The 17,756-nt window shown below is 49.0% G+C and overlaps 2 protein-coding genes across 2 annotated transcripts in view; one reads left to right on the forward strand and one right to left on the reverse strand.

Moving 5' to 3' along the window:
- The window catches only part of LOC311161478 (sphingosine-1-phosphate transporter SPNS2-like), a 135,481-nt gene extending 132,291 nt beyond the window's left edge, over nucleotides 1–3,190 (forward strand). Inside the window, exon 13 of the mRNA XM_084219087.1 lies at nucleotides 306–3,190. The gene's annotated coding sequence lies outside the window, so the exon portion shown is untranslated. The remainder of the gene's footprint in view (nucleotides 1–305) is intronic.
- Nucleotides 3,191–6,785: 3,595 nt separating this feature from the next.
- The window catches only part of MYBBP1A (MYB binding protein 1a), a gene marked incomplete at its 5' end in the record, with an annotated part of 52,447 nt that continues 41,476 nt past the window's right edge, over nucleotides 6,786–17,756 (reverse strand). The window contains 3 exons of the mRNA XM_084218853.1: nucleotides 6,786–7,389; nucleotides 7,862–7,986; nucleotides 9,059–9,160. Of these exons, the coding sequence (XP_084074979.1) occupies nucleotides 6,891–7,389; nucleotides 7,862–7,986; nucleotides 9,059–9,160 (726 nt within the window). The 3' untranslated portion in view covers nucleotides 6,786–6,890. The remainder of the gene's footprint in view (nucleotides 7,390–7,861; nucleotides 7,987–9,058; nucleotides 9,161–17,756) is intronic.

Consider the following 17,756-nt stretch of genomic DNA (forward strand, 5'->3'; position numbering starts at 1 on the left):
TAACTTACAATATGAAAGAGGTCTGACCTCTTTCGTGGGCGAGAACCAAGAGAAAGTTCCCCTGGGAGTTCTCTGCTTTTAACCCCCTGTGTTCTCAGAGGTATATCCATGTCCTCAGAGGCCACACCAGGTGCCAATATTCAAATTTGAGTACCCATTGGTTTGACCACAGCCTCCAAAAAAACTCCCTTTTCAAACCAGGACAGTCTCTTAGCTGGCCCCCACCACCCCAGGAGCTGGGGTGCACCACCAGCAATCCATCCCTGGAGCTCCCCCAGTAACCACCTTCTGTTGCCTGTTTGCAGCTGCCAGTGAAGGCCAGGACACGTGGACTGCTGCTCCCACCACACCAATCTCAATCTGGAAGCCCTCCTGTGCTGGGTATCAGTGGATCCTTCAGCTCCACATCACAGAGGGGTCTCCACACCAAATCCATCCCTCTCTCCAGCCTGCAGGGTCAGGCACCAGGAGATGAGCAGGGCAGCCGGGAACGTGGCAACTTCTGGAAAGTGAGGACATTCAGGGGGTCCCCTGAGCATGGAAACCAACTGTCCACCGGACCCAGAAAAAGCTGCCCAAGTGAGCACTGTAGATTGTGTAAATGGTTTTAGTTGTAGCCAATGAAGTCCACATTGTTTGTAGGGCAGCTGGTGTCCTATGGAATGCTGCTGCTCTGCCAGCACTCCCACTCCCACAGACTGCACTAGTTGAGGACCTGTTCTGTACATCACTTTTTCTTTGACACTGAAGGCTTGATTCAGATTATTATTTTTTATTTAAATATGTTATAAGATGCTTTATCTCTGCTGGAGACATTAGATGAGATATATATATATATATATATACTTAGATAAATTTTTTATTTAAACATTTGAAATCTGGAGCTGCCTGTGCAACCATAGCAGACATGAATAACGTCCATAGCTCTCCTCCTCTCAGTGCTCTGGTGCCAGGGCCTGCAAGGGCACCACAGGAAAACTTCCAGGGGCTGACCTACCTGTCACTGAGACTGAGCAATGGGACAGAGGAGAGAGTTTCACTGCACTGGGTATGCTGGTGGTTGTCACAGAAAGGCCCAGAACGTTGGACAGAAATCCCTACAGGCTCTGGAGTTTTCCATATGCTAAATTCAGCCTTTCTAGGAGGTTCACAGGCTTTTAAAATACCAAAACCCACCTGGCTGAATGGCTGCACCTTGGGCCTGGGAGTGCAATACTGCTGTGCCAGTGACCTCGTGCTTTGTTTACATGATACCATATCACTCAGTCAATGCTAATTCTCCCTGCCAATATCCCCAAGCAGGTGGCTGACCCTGCCTTCAGAGCAGTGCTTGGGCTCCTGCACAGCCAGCCTGACCTGGCACTGGGGTGTACTTGTACCTTTACAAAGGTGCCTTTGAGGGCTTTCAGACAAGGCCAGTGCCTGAACTGGGTGAGACTGAAATGCAGAAGCATGTCATGGTGCCGTTCCACTGGAGTCTTGTTTCCTGGACCTGGCCTCCACAAGCCAAAGTTGTGCTGTGTCAGCTGGATGGGGGAGGAAGGGGAGCACAGGTCCTGAAGGGGGCCAGGCTGTCACATGAAGGGCACTTGGGGTCCAAGGAGGGCTAAATCAGCTCAGGAAATGTCAGACCAGAACCAGATGTGAGTTAAGGCTGGAGCTGCTGTCCTGGTTGTGCCGTAAGATTTCTCAGGCACAGCAAGGTACCGTTAGTAAATCTGGGTTTATCTCCCATTCCCTGGCAGGATGTGCAGGGACCTACAGCACAGCACTGCAGCAGAGATGGTTCTAATTCCAGTGCTCACCCCATAGCAGGTCCCTGCCCAGGCTGGGGATTCCTGTAATCCCCTCAGCCTTCCCTCCTCCCAGATCTCACAGGACTCCTCTGCAAGGGTTCTGTCACCTGAAATTCCTTAACAATATCTCTAAGACTCGGCTAAAGAACCAGAGCCAGAAGTGTTCCTCTAGTGCCTGAGCAAGCAGGTGCTAGAAATAACAAAGCAAAGCAAATCCCAACAGTGCTTCACTTCCTACCTCGTGCCACTATTTACACTTGGAGGGGAAACAGCAGCTGTAGTCTGGGAGCCAAACACTTGGCTTTAAAGGCACATGAATTTCTGATTCCCATTAAGACATTCCTTTTTAAGCTGTTTAAAAGGAAACAAAAAGCAACCCAACAATCAGTCATTTCATCTCAGAGACCAAAGAAGATTAACCACATTTTCTAAATTGCTTTTCTGATAGGCTCTCTGTTGTAGCATTTATTGTCAACAAAATGGAACATTTCTGCTAAGGTTCAGAGATTAGGAATTCTCCTTAAACGTAAATCTCAGGAGTCAACAATGAAAAGGGAACTGAAGTGTTCTGTAATGTCACTGGCAATCCTTGTTTGTGACAGGCTCCAGTCCCTGCCAGAGCTCAGTGCTGCTTTTATCCTTTGTGCACATGAAGGAAATGCTGTGGATTCTGTTTGAACCAGGACAGAGGGAAGGGAGCAAACAAAGGAGTGAGAATGAGTCCTACCTTCACCAAGGGATCCCTGAATCCCTTCTCCCACATGTGCCAGGCTAAGAGAGGGAGGCTCAGGCTTCTTCAGATCCTTGCTGCATTCAGCAGGGTCTGTGCATGTGTCCAGAGGCACCAGGGAGGCTCCAGCTGCCCCTCAGTTAATCACGAGGCTTTTCTTCTACTCCACTTCATAAAGGGGATTTTTTTAAAGCATTAACTCCCCCCAGCTGATCCTGCACTGGCAGTCAGGTGGTTTGTACAGAGTGTGGGAAACTGAGGCAATGGCACCTGCCCAAAGAAGCAAGAGAATGACCCAAAAGGCAGCAAGCTGCCATCCCAAATGGCTCCTGCTGCCACCGCTCCCAGAGCAGGTCTGGGTGGCCCAGGAGCCTCTCCCCTTAAGTCAGGGTGACTGAACCCCAAAAATGTCTGGCTGTGCTCTGGGAAGCAGAGTTCTCCTAAGCTCCACCCAAAATGCTTCTTCTCTTCTCCATTGGCTTTATTGTCTGGTAAACCAGCACTTACAATCACTTTTACTACGTGATGTATGGGAGTATTAGTGTATTTTCTTGTTATACAAGGGAGGAGTATAAAATAGTTTTCTGATTTCTTTCAGAAGCAAATGACTATTTTATTTTTTAAGAGCAATTGATTGTGAATCTCAGAGTATAAAAAAAAAAGATAAGCCAAATATATACCTTTATGTAAATTAAGAAATAAAAGTATTTAAAATGTATCCCCTGGCTCCTTTTCTTGTGTCATCTCTTGGCTGTGCACTCCTGAGGTCCCTGGGATAAGGATGTTCCAAGCTCCAGCAGCCACAGGGCTGTCAAGAACTTCCCAGGACACCAGCCTGCCTGGAGTTTGTGGAGAAATAACACCAGGAGCAGGGAAGGTGGTGGATTCCAGCCTCCTTTTCCCCAGAGCTGGATCCAGCCGGGAGCAGAGCTGGGGGAAGGAGTCAGTGTGGGCCTGACAGAGGTGGGGGAGTTCTGCTCCAGCCCCATTCAGGCCCCTCACAGCACAACAGAGGACCTGGCTGATGGACTGATGAAAATGGGTCGGTGCTCAGGGGCTGGGTGCTCAGGAAGGCAGGAAATGATTCCCAGGTGGTCCCACAGCGGGCAGCAAGGCTGCCCTCCTCCAGGGATCCCACAGCACCATGCCCACCGAGCTCACAGGATAACAGCAGAGAAGGGGCTTGTGCTGCTGCATTGGGAGCAGCTCAGCCTTGGGCTGCTGTGACACACACAAAGGTCTCTGAGGCTCCCCTGACCAGCTGGGAGAGACCCTCCCACAGCAGGGCCTCCCTTCAGAGTCCTCCTTCAGCACAGGGCAGTGTCCATGCCAGGAAACCACAAAAGCAAAGGCTCTGTCACTTTAAACAGCCATCCCTAATGGCCTTTTGTCAGTGCTTCTCGGGGCTTTCAGCTTAATCATTCTTGTAAATTACTTGATTAAGAATAATTTTCTAAATTCTGATGTTCCAGCAGATAGATAAGCTTTGAAACTCAGCAGCTTTAGCTTCCATCCATCAAATACTACTAAGAAGAGTGTGCTGTGCACACTGGGTTTGGATCAGGGCTGTATCCATGTGTGTGTTATGTGTGTGCATCAAAGCCAGCCCAGAGTCAGGTAATTTAACTGGCCAAAGAGGGCAGCATGACTTGCACTGTACCCTGCAGCTCTCCTGTCCCTTTTCCCCTTGCCCACTCTGCCAGTCCTGGAGACTGCACACACCCATGAACACAGAAAGCCTGTCAGCCTCCCTGGCCTGACAGCTGGCACCACGCTGGGGCCATCCCTGTGTCAGAAACAGCAGCTGGCACAGCTCTGGCCTGGTGCCCTGCCCTTCCCACAGTGACAGTGACGAGCTGATCCACATGAGCTCCTCACTGCAGTGACCCTGGCTGGTATCCCAGAGAGCTCAGCCAGGCCCTGTGGCCTCAGCCTGGTGGCTCTGGGTGCCACAGCTGCTCTCTCTGCAGGCAGGTGAGGATTCCCTCCCTGACTGCCTGGACAGAGCTCTCTCCTCCAGCTCACTCTTGCTTCCCACCCAGCACACCTGCCTGCTGTTCCTCCTCTGGTTCCACACAGCAGAGGCACAAAATCCCAGCATGTCCTACTTAACAAACACAAAGGAAGAAATCATTAGTGAGACACTTCAGATCTGAATCCCCCTGTCCCCTCTGGAGCCCCCCTGGATCATTAAACCAGGGACAGCAGTGACCTGCTGGCCTCCTGTGTGCTGCATTTGCATAATACATGAAAAGTCATCGCTGGGGACAGCTGGAGGGGCTTAGCTGGGATTGAGGTTTTAACGAGGCAATGAACCAGCTTTCAGCAGGAAATGGCAGAGGCAGGGCAGCATCCCCAGGGTCAGTCCCCAGGCCCATTGGGAGCAGAGGTGCCCTTTTTCCTGGAGACAGGATTGGCAGTAATTGCCAACACCTTCTGCCTGGGAATAGAGATTTGCAGCTCTTCTTTAGGCTGCAACAGCAGATCTTCCAGCCAACAGCCTACAGCCACCTCCAGATGAGGAAGTGCTTTGGGAGAAAAGGTCCAGCAGGGTGAGTCCAGCCCTGAATTGCTCAGACAAGCGTGGGGGCACCACAGAGAGCAGGAATCAGCCACCTCCTGCAGTGTCCTGGTGACACAGCTGCAGCCCAAACCTCCACCTGTCTGGGTACCTCTGCAAACCCCACAGTCATCCAGGGTGGGCACAAGGAGAGCTGCCCTTCACCTCCTGCCCAATCTGTGCCAATCTTGACTTGGAGAGCCCAGAGCCTGCCAACTCCTCCTCATCCAGCCTGCACAAGGGCTGTGTCCTCCAAGGCAGCACCACAGTGCCCCTCAGCCCTGACTGCCCCAGTGCCAGGGGAGCAGCTGTGGGGCAGGAAGTGAAAGGCAGGCACAGGAGGATTCCCTGCTGAACTGTGGCACAGAAACTCCAGCTGTCACCTGCTGCTCCCAGGAGCCAGCACACACCTTGGCTGTGCAGCTCAGCTTGGGGGATCACTGCTGGGACAGGGAAAGTGGAAGCTGTGGGTCTGCAGTGGGATGTGTCTGTGCTGCCATCTCCCAGGAGTTCTGAGCCATCTGAAGAGAATCATTGCAAAGGCAGTTAAATAGCCACAGGCAAACACAGCCCTTTGCAGCTCTTCTCTCATTCCCTCCAAAAGCAATATGACATTTCCAGTGCCCTCATCTCTGCCTGGTGGTACAGACCCACCTGCAAGACGAGAGCTGAAGGCACAACAGGCACAGCCCTGCTCCCAGCCCTTCCCTCTGCCAGGAGCCAGCACCAAACTCCTCTGCAGCAGGGAGGAGAGCAGTGAGGCCTTCAGAGAGTCACAGAAATCACTCAGGTTGGAAAAAACCTTCAAGACCATCAGGTCCCAGCATTAACCCAGCACTGCTCCCTCAGATGCTGGAGAGGAGTCAGGCCCAGGCACCAAGACCCATGTTCTGGATCCAGGGCAGGTGGGGAGGAACAGGGGAGGCTTTGGTGGCAACTGCAGCATGAGCAGCATTTCAAACACTTTGAGCCTCAGCTCTCAACAAGGACCAGGCACCCAATGCTTGGGAGAGCTTGGTCCTGGCACTCTCCAAAGGGATGGTGGCATCCCAGCATTCAGGAGCCTGGGGATAAATAAGCAGATGCAACTCCAGGCAGTCACCTCCAGCCTGCTGCAGGCCTGCTGTTCCAGGTGTCTTGCATGGCTGCACAAAGGCCTGGCACAGTGGCCAATCAATCAACCATTTCAACTGCTTCACTCATTTATTGATTCCCTGCACTACCACAGGGGCCATGACCCCTCCAGCACCCAGCAGCAAAAAGGCAAGAAAAACCAGATCATGGTAGTTCTGGACAATACCAGGGTGGTCAAACTGGGAATAGCTGACCCCAGAGTTTGCCTGTGCAAACCCACTCAACCCCAGCCATTTCAGAGGCTGCATCTCCCCCACTGGAAAAGCTGTGAGCACTGCTGGGCCTGGGCAGGACAGGGATGAGCCTTTAGGAATCACTTCTGAATGTCCCACAGGGCTGGACCACTAACTCAGCACTGCCAGCACACCCACCTCAACTCCCCAAGGAATCCAAACCACTCTTGCTTCTGCCTTGGGAAATCATGGAGACAGGGTTCTCTGGCACTGCCAGAGAAGAGAGTGCCCACAGCCTGGAGGGTATGTAACCTCCTGAAGATCTCTGTGCTCTAGGCTGAAGCCTTCACACAAGCCAGACCCACAGCTTTAGAGCTCAGCACGATGGGAGGTTTATTTAAAAGTCATGGAGAGTATAAAAACTATAGATATTAAAGATAATTCAGCAGTCTACTGAGCCATGCTAGCCATGCCAGGCCTGGCCGAGTCCATGGAGTTTACTCCTGCAGCACTGGAGCTCGTTTCACTTTTCTTTTCTTCTTGGCTTTATCTTGCTTCTGCTGGGTCTCCTGGACAACATTCCCCTTGGTTTTCTTTGCTGGAACCTGCTCAGCTTCATCACCAGCAGCACCTTTTCTTTTTCTGTTTTTCCTCTTCCTTTTCTTCTTCTTCTTGTCAGCCACAGCCTCTCCTCCATCAGCAGTGGGGAGGTCCCCACCGCCCGCCTTTGCCACCCCGTTCTCCCTGCCCACCCTGTCTGGGTGCTTTTTGCTGCCAGCAGGCACGAGGCCTTTCTTGTTCTTGGGGGTTTGTGTTCCCAGGGGCTGTTCCTCTGGGGCTGGTTCTCCATCCTCCCCTGCTTCCACCCCGTTCTCCTGCACGCCCTTCTTGCGATTCTTGCGTTTCTTGGTCTCTGGCAGGAATCCTTTCTTCTTCCGCTTCAGCGGCTCCGCTCCCTGGCTGGGCTTAGTGGCTGTCTTCTCCTTCTTGGGCTTCCTGCAGAGAGAATGCCAAAAACCAACAGCAACTTAATTTACAGCCAGGGAACAGTGTGAGCCATGTGACAGGCAGCAGCAGCAGAAAGGTGCAGGAAGCACAGGGTGAGGATGAGGGCTGTGAGGATGAGTACCACCCAGGGAGGTGGGTGATGCCTGCCTGGGGCCCTGGCTTGCTTGTGTTCTGGCAGCACAGGACAGCAGACATGTCAGTCCCCTGGCACAGCCCCTTCCCATCAGACATGTCAGTCCCCTACTACAGCCCCTTCCCATCAAGGACAAATCCCAAGATGTAAGCACACGGAACAATGAGCCTGGTATTCCAGACAAGCATTAATGAGGGTCTCAGCCCCCCCAACCAAGGAGCTCCATTAAACCCCACCCTGAAGTTGCTGCCTTGGCTTCCTTTCTCTCCCCAGCTCCCTGCAGAGCAGCAGGACAGGGGGGAAATGCAGGGAGCCAAGCCCACGTACGTGTGATTGAGCCAGCGCATGACGTTCCAGTAGAGAGAGTCCAGCCGTGGAGAGCTCCCAATGTCCTCCAGCTGCTGCAGGGAGAGCAGCACTTCCTCCACCTCTGCCAGCTCCACACTCAGCTTCTGCAAGAGGCAAGGAGAGGCAATCTGCAGGTGGCTGGGGAGGGGCACTCACAGCAGCAGGGCACAGGCCATTCCTAGGGAAGGCTATGGCAGGAATTACCAATCCTGCCTGGCTCTTCCTTGAGCCTGTTTGCAAGACTTCAGTCTGGTGAGTCACACCTCACCATCAGCTCCTGGGTTTGCCTGAAAACCTGAGTTTCCACCATGAGAGGCAGGAGTCTAAGAGAATTGTAGTGGCATAAAAAGAACTGGAGGATCCTTCAGTCTGCTCTCCTTTCCAGTCCATGGCTGGGAGCAGGGAAAAGAAGACACATGACTGGGTATCCATCCAGCAGCAGCATGTTCAGTCTGGCTTTTAAAGTCCTGTTACCCTCTTCTGTAACCCACTGCATAATCTCAGTCAAGCCAGGCAGAAAGGGCTGTCTCAAAGGCTATTCAGCTCCTACAAGAGCCTTGGAAATAATCTCTCTGCTCCACCCATTTTCCCATTAGGTCTTCCCAAAGAAACAGGCTGTGGTCTGAGCTCTGGGCTTATCAGTAGGAAACTGGGCTTCAGCAATTCTGCTGCCTGTGGTGTTTTCCTCCAGTAAATGAGACCACATTAGGGACATATTTTGTCACCTGTAGAAAATCTATGCATGCTCAAAAAAGTAATTTTTTATTAGGGACAACAAAGCCCCAGAACAAAGCTTCACCTCTGCTCTTAAAGCTATGAAGTCTGTTTTTGGGAATCTTGATCTCTGGAGTTCAGTGGAGAGGAAAGAGCAATCCCCTGGGATAAAACCCACCCTCACTGTACCTCAGGCTGTATTTCTGCTGCTAAGCAAGCAGATACCACAAGTGTTTGCTGAACACTGCACAGATTCTCTCTGGAGATCAGCTCATGAAGCCTGTGGATTGTTCCTTCAGACAGGAGGGCTTTTCTGCCCTCAGATCCAACCAGGCATTCCCTCTAGAGGTACTTTTGGTAGGAAGTGAGGTGGGATGTAACAATCACATGGCAAAATCCAAGTGTGACATTAGGAGATCCTCAGAAAACAGCCATTTGTCACATACTGGGTCACACACTCACCTGCCCTTTCACAGTTTTAAGGAGGAAGTTCAACAGCTCCAAGCTCTTGGCAACTTTCTCCTTCTCAGCCTTCATGATGGGTTTTCCAAGTGTTTTCAAACACTGCAAATTAAATTAGAAGATTGAGAAGAAACAGACATTAGATGGGGAAACAAATCACACTTCACAGGAGAAAGCAGAAAACAAGGAATGAATGGCAGGATTCACCTGTCAGCAAAGTACTTCTGGAACACAAACCCCACCAAAGTCTGGAAAAGCTCAGGAAGGCACTTGGTGAAAGCTGCTGATACCCAGTTTAATTAAGAAACAATATTACAGAAGCACAACCTTGCTGCTGTGCACAGCTCCTAAGCTAAAGCACAAGTGGAGATGCTGTCCTGGAGGAGAAGAGGTAAAATAATCCTGTACTCCATCCTGGAAAGGCCAAGAAGCTGCCAGACAACAGACACACCTGATGGACCACAGCTTCTCAGCTCCAGGAGCTGGGATTTACACACAAAGCATTACTGCAAAAATCTAGGAAAACTTATGCCCAGGAAATCCCAGGTGCCAGCCTGCAACAGGGCTTGTCAGGCTTAGGTTCACTGAAGTAACTGAGGGAAAAATCTCCCTGTGCTCTCTCTATGTGCTGCAGGGTTTCTGAGACACTGAAAGGTCTGGCTTAGAGGAAAAGCATGCCAAAGATAGGTGAAATAAAAGCCAGTTATTTACAAAAAGGGCAGAAAATAGCCATAAAAAGGCAGCTGGATCAAAGAGGCAGCCCAGTGGCTCAGGGGCACTGATCCTCTGCCTGCAGCTGGTCCTTCATCCATTTCTGTGTGGGCACACACCACAGCAAAGCCCACACACCTCACACTGACCTCAAACAGGATTTGCAGGACAGTGGCTGCAGACAGTGGCCTGTCCCATCACAGCCTGTTCCTCCAGAGAAGGCTGCACTTGTGGCCAAGCTCTCCTTTCCTTGGAATTAGGACATTTCAGCACAGCCAAGGGGCAAAGCCCATCCCCTGCTCAGCATCCTCAGCTCCTCAGGCTGAGACATCCCTGCCCCAAACCTGCACCCAGCAGTGGTGTCTCATGGTTCTCCCACAGATCCTCATTCCCAATCACATGGGAAACAATTTAAGGACTCAGCAAACTCTTCTCCATCTACATCAGCATCAAGTTGGCAAATAGAATAAAAAATCCTTGCAGACACTGAGAGATGTAGGACATTTATTGCCCAAAACAAATTCTTTCAGGAATGACACTCACAACAGAAAAAATAATGATGGCCAGCAAGAGTGCAGGGAACACTTTCAGCATAGAAAGTGGGGAGACAAGGTAACCTGTCTGCAAAACCAGCAGCCTTCAAGCAGAATTATTATATCTGTACAGGCTCCCCACCCTGGGAGTATCTTTTTAAAATAATAAAGATACAGTTATGTCCTGTTCAGGATGGTCCACTCAAGCCATGTATTAGAAAGCCATTCTGCTGGCTGGAATTCAAGCTGCAACTTCATCTGACTATCAATAACTTGTTAATTACTCCCTCCTGATATGGACAGATGCACTGCAACTCTATTCCAGAGCTGTCATTAGCCTACAAGGTCACACAATTCCACAGCTCTGAAGTCTCCCAGGTAAAAAGAGAGACAAATATAGGGGATGTGATTGGAAAAAAGAATAAATCTTTATATGTAGGATGTAACACCCCATGGGTCAGGCACATTCAGTTTATTAGGCTCACTACTAATAATAAAATAATAATAATAAACAAAAAAGGCTGATTTACATTAACACTTTCTTTAAACATTTTTTTCTTTGTAATTTGAAGAACAAAATATTGCCAGGCTAATGGTCTTCCTTGTGGTTAGATCACCTTTCAGAGAGACTATTAGGTTGAGATCCTTATTTTGCTAAGTTGTGCACAAGTTCACAGTGTGAGAAAATCAGCATGGATTGTCAGCTCCTTGGGACAGGAAGAATCAGGGCAGTGCTGTGAGATGGAGCCAAAGTGAAGTCAACTGTCATTTCATCCTTTCAATATACAAACACTTTAGAATTAAAAAGGTGTTAAAAATAAATTGCACTCTCTCTTCACTGTACATGAGTGATGTGGACAAGAGCATTTAAATCATGCTGGCTTGGCTCTGTCTGTTCTTGCTGCCCTGGTGCTTTGAAGGGTTTGAAATAAATCCTACTGAAGTCAACAGAAAAGTTCTGTAGCTCTGAAACAACACCTGAGGGGCTGATTTTCAGCAGTATACAAGTTTTCAGGTGCTGGGGAAACTGGGACATGCATCCAGTGGGGGGTACCCAAGAAAATTCATGCAGACCTGTGGAAAGAAAAGAGTGGCTGGCCCAGCTGGAGATGGAAAACATCACTAGTCTAGTGACTAAACATCTATATTTAAAGCAGGGTTTTGCATGAATCTGGAACACAACCACACTTCCACCAGTATAAATAGCCAGAAGCAAACTGGTACAATTTAGATGCTCTGCAAACAAAGAGCTCCCTGCTGAAATGGATCACTTTAAAACAGGTCTCCAAGACCAGGAAGGAACAAGGAGGGTGAGTGGAGAAGCCAAAGAAGCAGCAGGTAATTCATCCCTGCAGACTGTACAATTTTGTCTAGCCCAGAAGGATTGGCTTTAAGGAAGCTGGATTCAGATAAAGTTTTATGTTTCTCAACACGTGCCTCCTCCCCTTCCCTTCTGCTACAAAGGGTGTAAAACAAACCTGCTACTAAAGCACAAAACCACCAGCAGCTCTGTATGTGGTAGGCAGAGACAGTCAAGCCTCCCTAAAGATCTGGGCCCAATTCCTGCTCAGCCCAGAGTCTCATTATCTTGATCTCAGCACTCAGAGCAGCTCCCATTGGCATTCCATGAGATGCTACCTCTGATTTGGCATTGCTTCATTCTCCTCCTCCAGCAGCAGGGAGTGCACAGAATGGAGCATTTGCTTCCATGGGATTTGTGTTATCTGCATTGTTTGCTTCCATGGGATTTGTGTTATTTGTGTTAGCTTGAGACACCAACACAAACATGCTCACTCTGGTTATGTAAAAGAAGCTGACTCTGGGCTGGGAGTGCTGGAAACCCTGAGGAAATGGATCCCAGGGAATGAAATCCAAAGCCCCTTCAATGGGAACTGGGTCCAGAAGTCAAAAGCAGCTTTCCCAAGAATTTATATGATTTAATCTCAATTAATTATAAAACTTCCTACATAGGACACCAACCATTGTCTGCATGCAGTGTTCTGCTCCCTCACTCAGGTCCCTGAAGATGAAATCAGCTCTGCCACCCCAATTGCAGAGGTCAATCATTTTACAGGCCTAGCCTGATTTTATTTGGGGAATGTACACCATCCAACCATAAAATCAAAGCAAAAGCTATTATGTAACAGATGGCAAACATGCCTTTAAAAGAGAAGTTGTATTTCAGTCCTCTGGATCGCCCTTGGGAGAGCCCTGAACACTGATCAGATCACAAACACTTGCACAAGGCTGGTAAAGATGTGTTTTACATAGCAAGACTGAGGCACAAAGCCAGGGTTTGCTTCCAGCTATGCTGCAGGTCAGTGAAAGGAAAACCCAGAAGAACTTGTCTAACCACTGTTCTGTGATTCTCTGCCATGTGCTGCTCCACAGGTATCCAACTCCCTGGCCTCTGAAAGCACTAGCAACCCAAGGGTCACACAGCCCAATTACACAAGACTAAAAGCAGAGAGACCTTGTGATTTATACCCAACAGCTACACTGGCATCAATTGCTGATTTATGTTGCTTTTCTCCCATTTTCTGCTTTTCTTACTCTGCTGCTTCAGGAGCAGCCAGTCCCATTTCACAGGATCCCTCAGCTCCAGTTCCAGCTCAGCAATACCTGTGATGGTTCATCATGTCTGCACATCTGAGCTGTCAGCAGATCTGGGCAGGTCATTTTCCAAAAGGAAAAACTATGGAGGCAATTTTCACAGCTGGAACTCCCATCTCAGCTCAAGGCAGCACAGCAACAGAGCAGAGCTCCTGCCTCACCCTGTGTGGATGCAGCTGGCAGAGATGGTTCTGTCTTGTTAAGTCAGACAAGCTGCTTCCAAAAGCCTCTGGCTGTTTCTGGAGGAGGGCACTCCTGGATCCAAAGCTCTCTGCTTCTCAGATTTCTACAAGAAGAACTGCACACTGCCAGCATCTTAACAATCAGTGGGGTTTATTACATCCCTCATTCCTGTATCACACATGGATACAGCCCAACTGCTGCAGGATCCAGCCTTCATTCTGTGTCACGCTGCACTTCACAGCATTCCCCCATCTTCACAAAGCGTGAAACAAGTTAGTGAGAGCACAGGAGGTGAATATCTGCAGTAATTCAGTCACACAGGTAGGACAGAGAGCTGGCAGGCAGTTATACCCACACAGCTCTAAGTCCAAAACTGCCCTGAAACCCATCACACAGCACAGACTCACAGAATGATGAGGTTGGAAGAGACCTCTGAGATCATCCAGTCCAACCCATGCCCTGACAACTCAACCAGACCACAGCACCAAGTGCCACGGCCAGGCTTTTTTAAACACATCCAGAGATGGTGATTCTGCCACCTCCCTGGGAAGGGCACACAGCAGAACTCCAAGTGCCACAGAGTGCTCTGCCACCAGAGACAAGCTCAGTTCCCAGCTGGGAGTTTGAATAGCATTTCATATTTATGTGTGGCATTCTCTGAAAAAAATCCCTTCTCCCAGGATGTTTTCCCTGGGAAGCTGAGAGGCCTCAGAGAAAAGGAAAACAATTCTTATCTCATTTGGTTCTCCTGTGTTGTGCTCATGTGGAATGTGTTTGGAGATTGTTCCATTGCATTCTGCTGGGAGTTGTTTTCACTCTGTGGCCAATCAGGGCCAAGCTGTGTCAGGACTCTGGAGAGAGTCACAAGTTTTCATTAATAGCTTTTTAGCATTGAGTAAGAATAGAATAGAATAGTAAGAATACTAAAGAAACTAAAGAATCTTTTCTGTATTCTTTAATATAGTTAGTATAGTATTCTTTAAAATATGATAGTATTAGAAAGTAATAAATGAGCCTTCTGAGAACATGGAGTCAGATGCATCATTCCTGCCTTTGTTGGAACATTCCCAGCAAATACAATATTTATGCATTCCCAGTAGGTCCTTCAGCCTAGTCCATTGCTGAAACAAGCAGCTCTTCCCCTCCATGGGATCAGCCTGACAGATCCATCACTGGGAGCTGCAGCCAGCCTGCATTCCTGCTGTGCTACCTCCACCTGTGCCCTTCTCCCCCACAGCAGAGCAGGAGCTGATGGATCAGAGTGTGCATCCATGGCTGGACACCAATCCTCCTGCAGACACACCCTGCAGCACCCCACCCCACTGCACAGCCTGGGGCTCCTCAGGTGAAGCCTCTCCTCCAGCAGCAGAGCTCAGCAAGGCTCCACCCTACAGAGCTCCCAGCTGTGCCCCAGCCCCGCACTGCAGCAGGATCCCAGAGCACTGGCACAGCCTGGGATTGTGCTGTGGTGTGGCTCATGTCCCTGGGGTGGAATCACACCCAGAGGGGCCCAGCAAGCTCATTTGGGGTCCTACAGGCCGTGTCCAGCACCTGAGCCAAGGCACAAGATGATTTCCCATGTCTCCAGACAGGTGAGGCTCAGGAAGGGCAGAGCCTTCCTGTGTTACTGAGAGGCTGAGCATGAACTGAGCCCCAGCTGCAAGCCTGCAGTGCTCTGTGTGCTCCAGCTGCTGTTGCTGTCCCCTGCAGAATGCTGGATGCTCAGTATCCCCTCACCTGTTACTCTGCTTGTGCTTCTCCTGAGAGCAGAGAGGCAATCCAGCATCATCCCCCCGTTCACAGAGATGCTGCCACACAAACCATGACAGAGCCAGGAATCCACTCTGAGCTTCCCAAACCCAGACAAGCCAGCCCCAAACACTTCCTCCCATGATAAGAATCACTGTACAACAGATCCCAAACCAGAACTCAGGGCTAAACCATGGAAGACAAAGAAGAGAGGAGGGAGAGCAGGCTGTCTCTTCACTCCAGTTTCCATCTGTCCACAGCCACATCCATTTCCAAGCCCATGGACACTGGGTAACAGGCACACAAAGGCAGAAGAGAAGCACTGACAGCCCCTCCTCCATCCCTTTTCTCTCACTAAGTTTCTGAAGACTGAAAGTATAAATGTTCAAAACTGAGCTCCTTGCATCTCTAACACAAACAAGTCATGAAGAAATGCTCCCAAAGGGGGGAAACCACCAAGTCTCTGCTTGAAGAGAAGGCAGGGGACTAAGCAGACCCAGATGCTGAAGGGTGTAAATAAAGACATTTTTGGTGATGTTTATTTTGGCAGTTTTTAGAGGGAAGAGACAAAAAATCCAGAAGTCACCCTCACAGAAGATGTCAATACTTTTCCAAGTTTAATGATCTTGATTTTTTTTTTCCAAAGGCCATATGAAAATGCAGCACACAGGACAGCTGAGGAAACAGAGGGAAAGGAATTCTCCACAGAGACATCCAGTATTCTGAAAGCTATCAGTTAAATCAGCACTGGCCTCATTTTACAAGCTAAGAGGCTGAGAAAGGGCAATGAATTAAGAATTTATAAAGATGGACAGATAAAGGTTCAGGCAATCTTCAAGGAAAAAAAATGAAGGATGGCTTTTTCAGAGATTTGATGAAGCCACTTTAATAATTTATCTCACTACAAATTAAGACACTGATAATCAAATGTGATGCCCTTCAGAAATTAAGGGCATGTCTACACTGGAAGGGCAGATATTGTGTCCCTCTCTCCCCTACACATTCTCAGTAGCCCCAGACAGTTATTTTAAATCCCTTGCTGAACAACACCATATTAACAAAACCCTGGAATGCTGTACAACAATGCTCTTCAGGGAGCACACAGGAATTTCCACATGCTATGGTAAAGAGCTCTGGGGTTATCAATGCCATCCCTTCCCAGGCCATGGCATTCCCCATCTGTCCTCATCCATGCCTGCCCAGTCCAAGCCATCAAATGCATCTCATTGGAATAATTATTATGAATTATCTGAATTGTCCAGAACTGGTGACTGGGAGTGCTTTGGTCTTGCCCTGAACCCAGGTACTGGATTCTGTCAGTGCTTTCACAGTGCAGGTGCCTTGATCCCATCTGGGTCTGGAACCCTGTCTGCTCTGCCCAGTCCTTATGAGTCTGACAAAACAAGCACAGGGAAAATCAGCAGCAGTTTTTCTCTTCTTATAATGTACTTATTGCAGAAGAAAGACAAAGGAAACCCTCAGGAAATCACTCTGTTCAAGCCAGAGAAAGCAGTTTTAACAACAGTTTTCTGAGGGCTGTTCTGTTTTGAAGCTCTCAGCCATCAAAACATGTATTTTCTGGATTATTCCCACTCCTTTTGACTTTCACATCATAACTGGGAGTTTCAGCATAAGCTGGGAGTTACACAGAACACCTTAGTTCAGGAGGGCAAGCTGGTCCATAGGAAAGGGATGACAAAAAAAGATAATGAAATTATGTATTCAGAAGCTGGAACTCCCTGGCCTGAATCTGTCAGTGAGTTACTGAAAAATTGGTACAGGCCACTCCAAAGCCAAGACAGCAATTTTGTAACAAACAGAAAGAAAACATAAATATATCTAACAAGGGAAACAAACAGCAAAACGTGCCTCCAGTGACAACTGGGAGAGCTGAAAGATCAAATGGAGAGATGCTGGATAGAGTAAAAAAGAGTGTGTGGGGCCTAGCAGCAAACCCAGGGATGCCTCACCAGAACTGGGTGAGAGCCTCCAGTATGGGCTGGGGAGCTGCATCTCAGGCTCTCCAACCATTCCATCTGTTACTGAGGGCAGCCTCAGCCAGCACAGGTGAGCTGGCACAGAGAGGGCTGCCCAACACACAGGGATGTCCTGAAGCTGAGATGGTCAGGTTGTCCATGCACTAAAAGGGTCTCTGACATGTCTCAGGAGAGCCCAGTTGGATTCTTGGCTCAGCTGCCAGCCAAGGAGTGTCACCTGTAAAACAGGATGAGCAGCTCCACCAAACCAAATCCATTATGTCTCGGGTTTCTGCAAAATACTTTCTCCATTACATCAACAACTCACTGCTTTGAACTTCCTTTGTAAAGCACTTGGAGACCAACTGATAAAGAACAAAGCTCTCCAAGAGGAAGATGCTTCTGTCAAACCTTCCAGCATCCCAGGTGAGCTCTGTCACTTACAACATGAACTCTGTTTCTTTATACCATGAACACAACTGAGCCATGCAGAGCTCCAGTTTTAACAGACTTGAACAACTCTAGCAAGATTCTGCTTTGTGTAAAGTAACCAGATAGGATTTGGGAGGCCAAAAGTGTGCCAGAGGAGTTTTTCTGCTTCCTCATCTTTGCAGTGCAGGGCTGTGGACAACACTTTCTGTCCAGGTGACCCAGCAGCACCAGCCAAGAGCACCAACACAAGCAGGGCTCTCACACAAAGAATTCAACTCCAAAGTACCTGGAGGGACATCCAGACCTGCCTCACTGACTGAGGAGAGGCAAACATGGATCCCTCATGGCTGTGATGTATGTTTTATAAGCATGCTTAAACAATTTGGGAACAAATAAGGTCAAGTTAGCTTATGTAAGCACGAGAGCCACTGCCTTGCAGCAGCTAGAGCTGCTATTTCAGGAATCTGTCTCTTCACTTAATGTTCCTGGCTGTTGAATCTC

This window comes from Fringilla coelebs, assembly GCF_963513975.1.
Source record: "Fringilla coelebs genome assembly, chromosome: 20".
Taxonomy (NCBI): domain Eukaryota; kingdom Metazoa; phylum Chordata; class Aves; order Passeriformes; family Fringillidae; genus Fringilla; species Fringilla coelebs.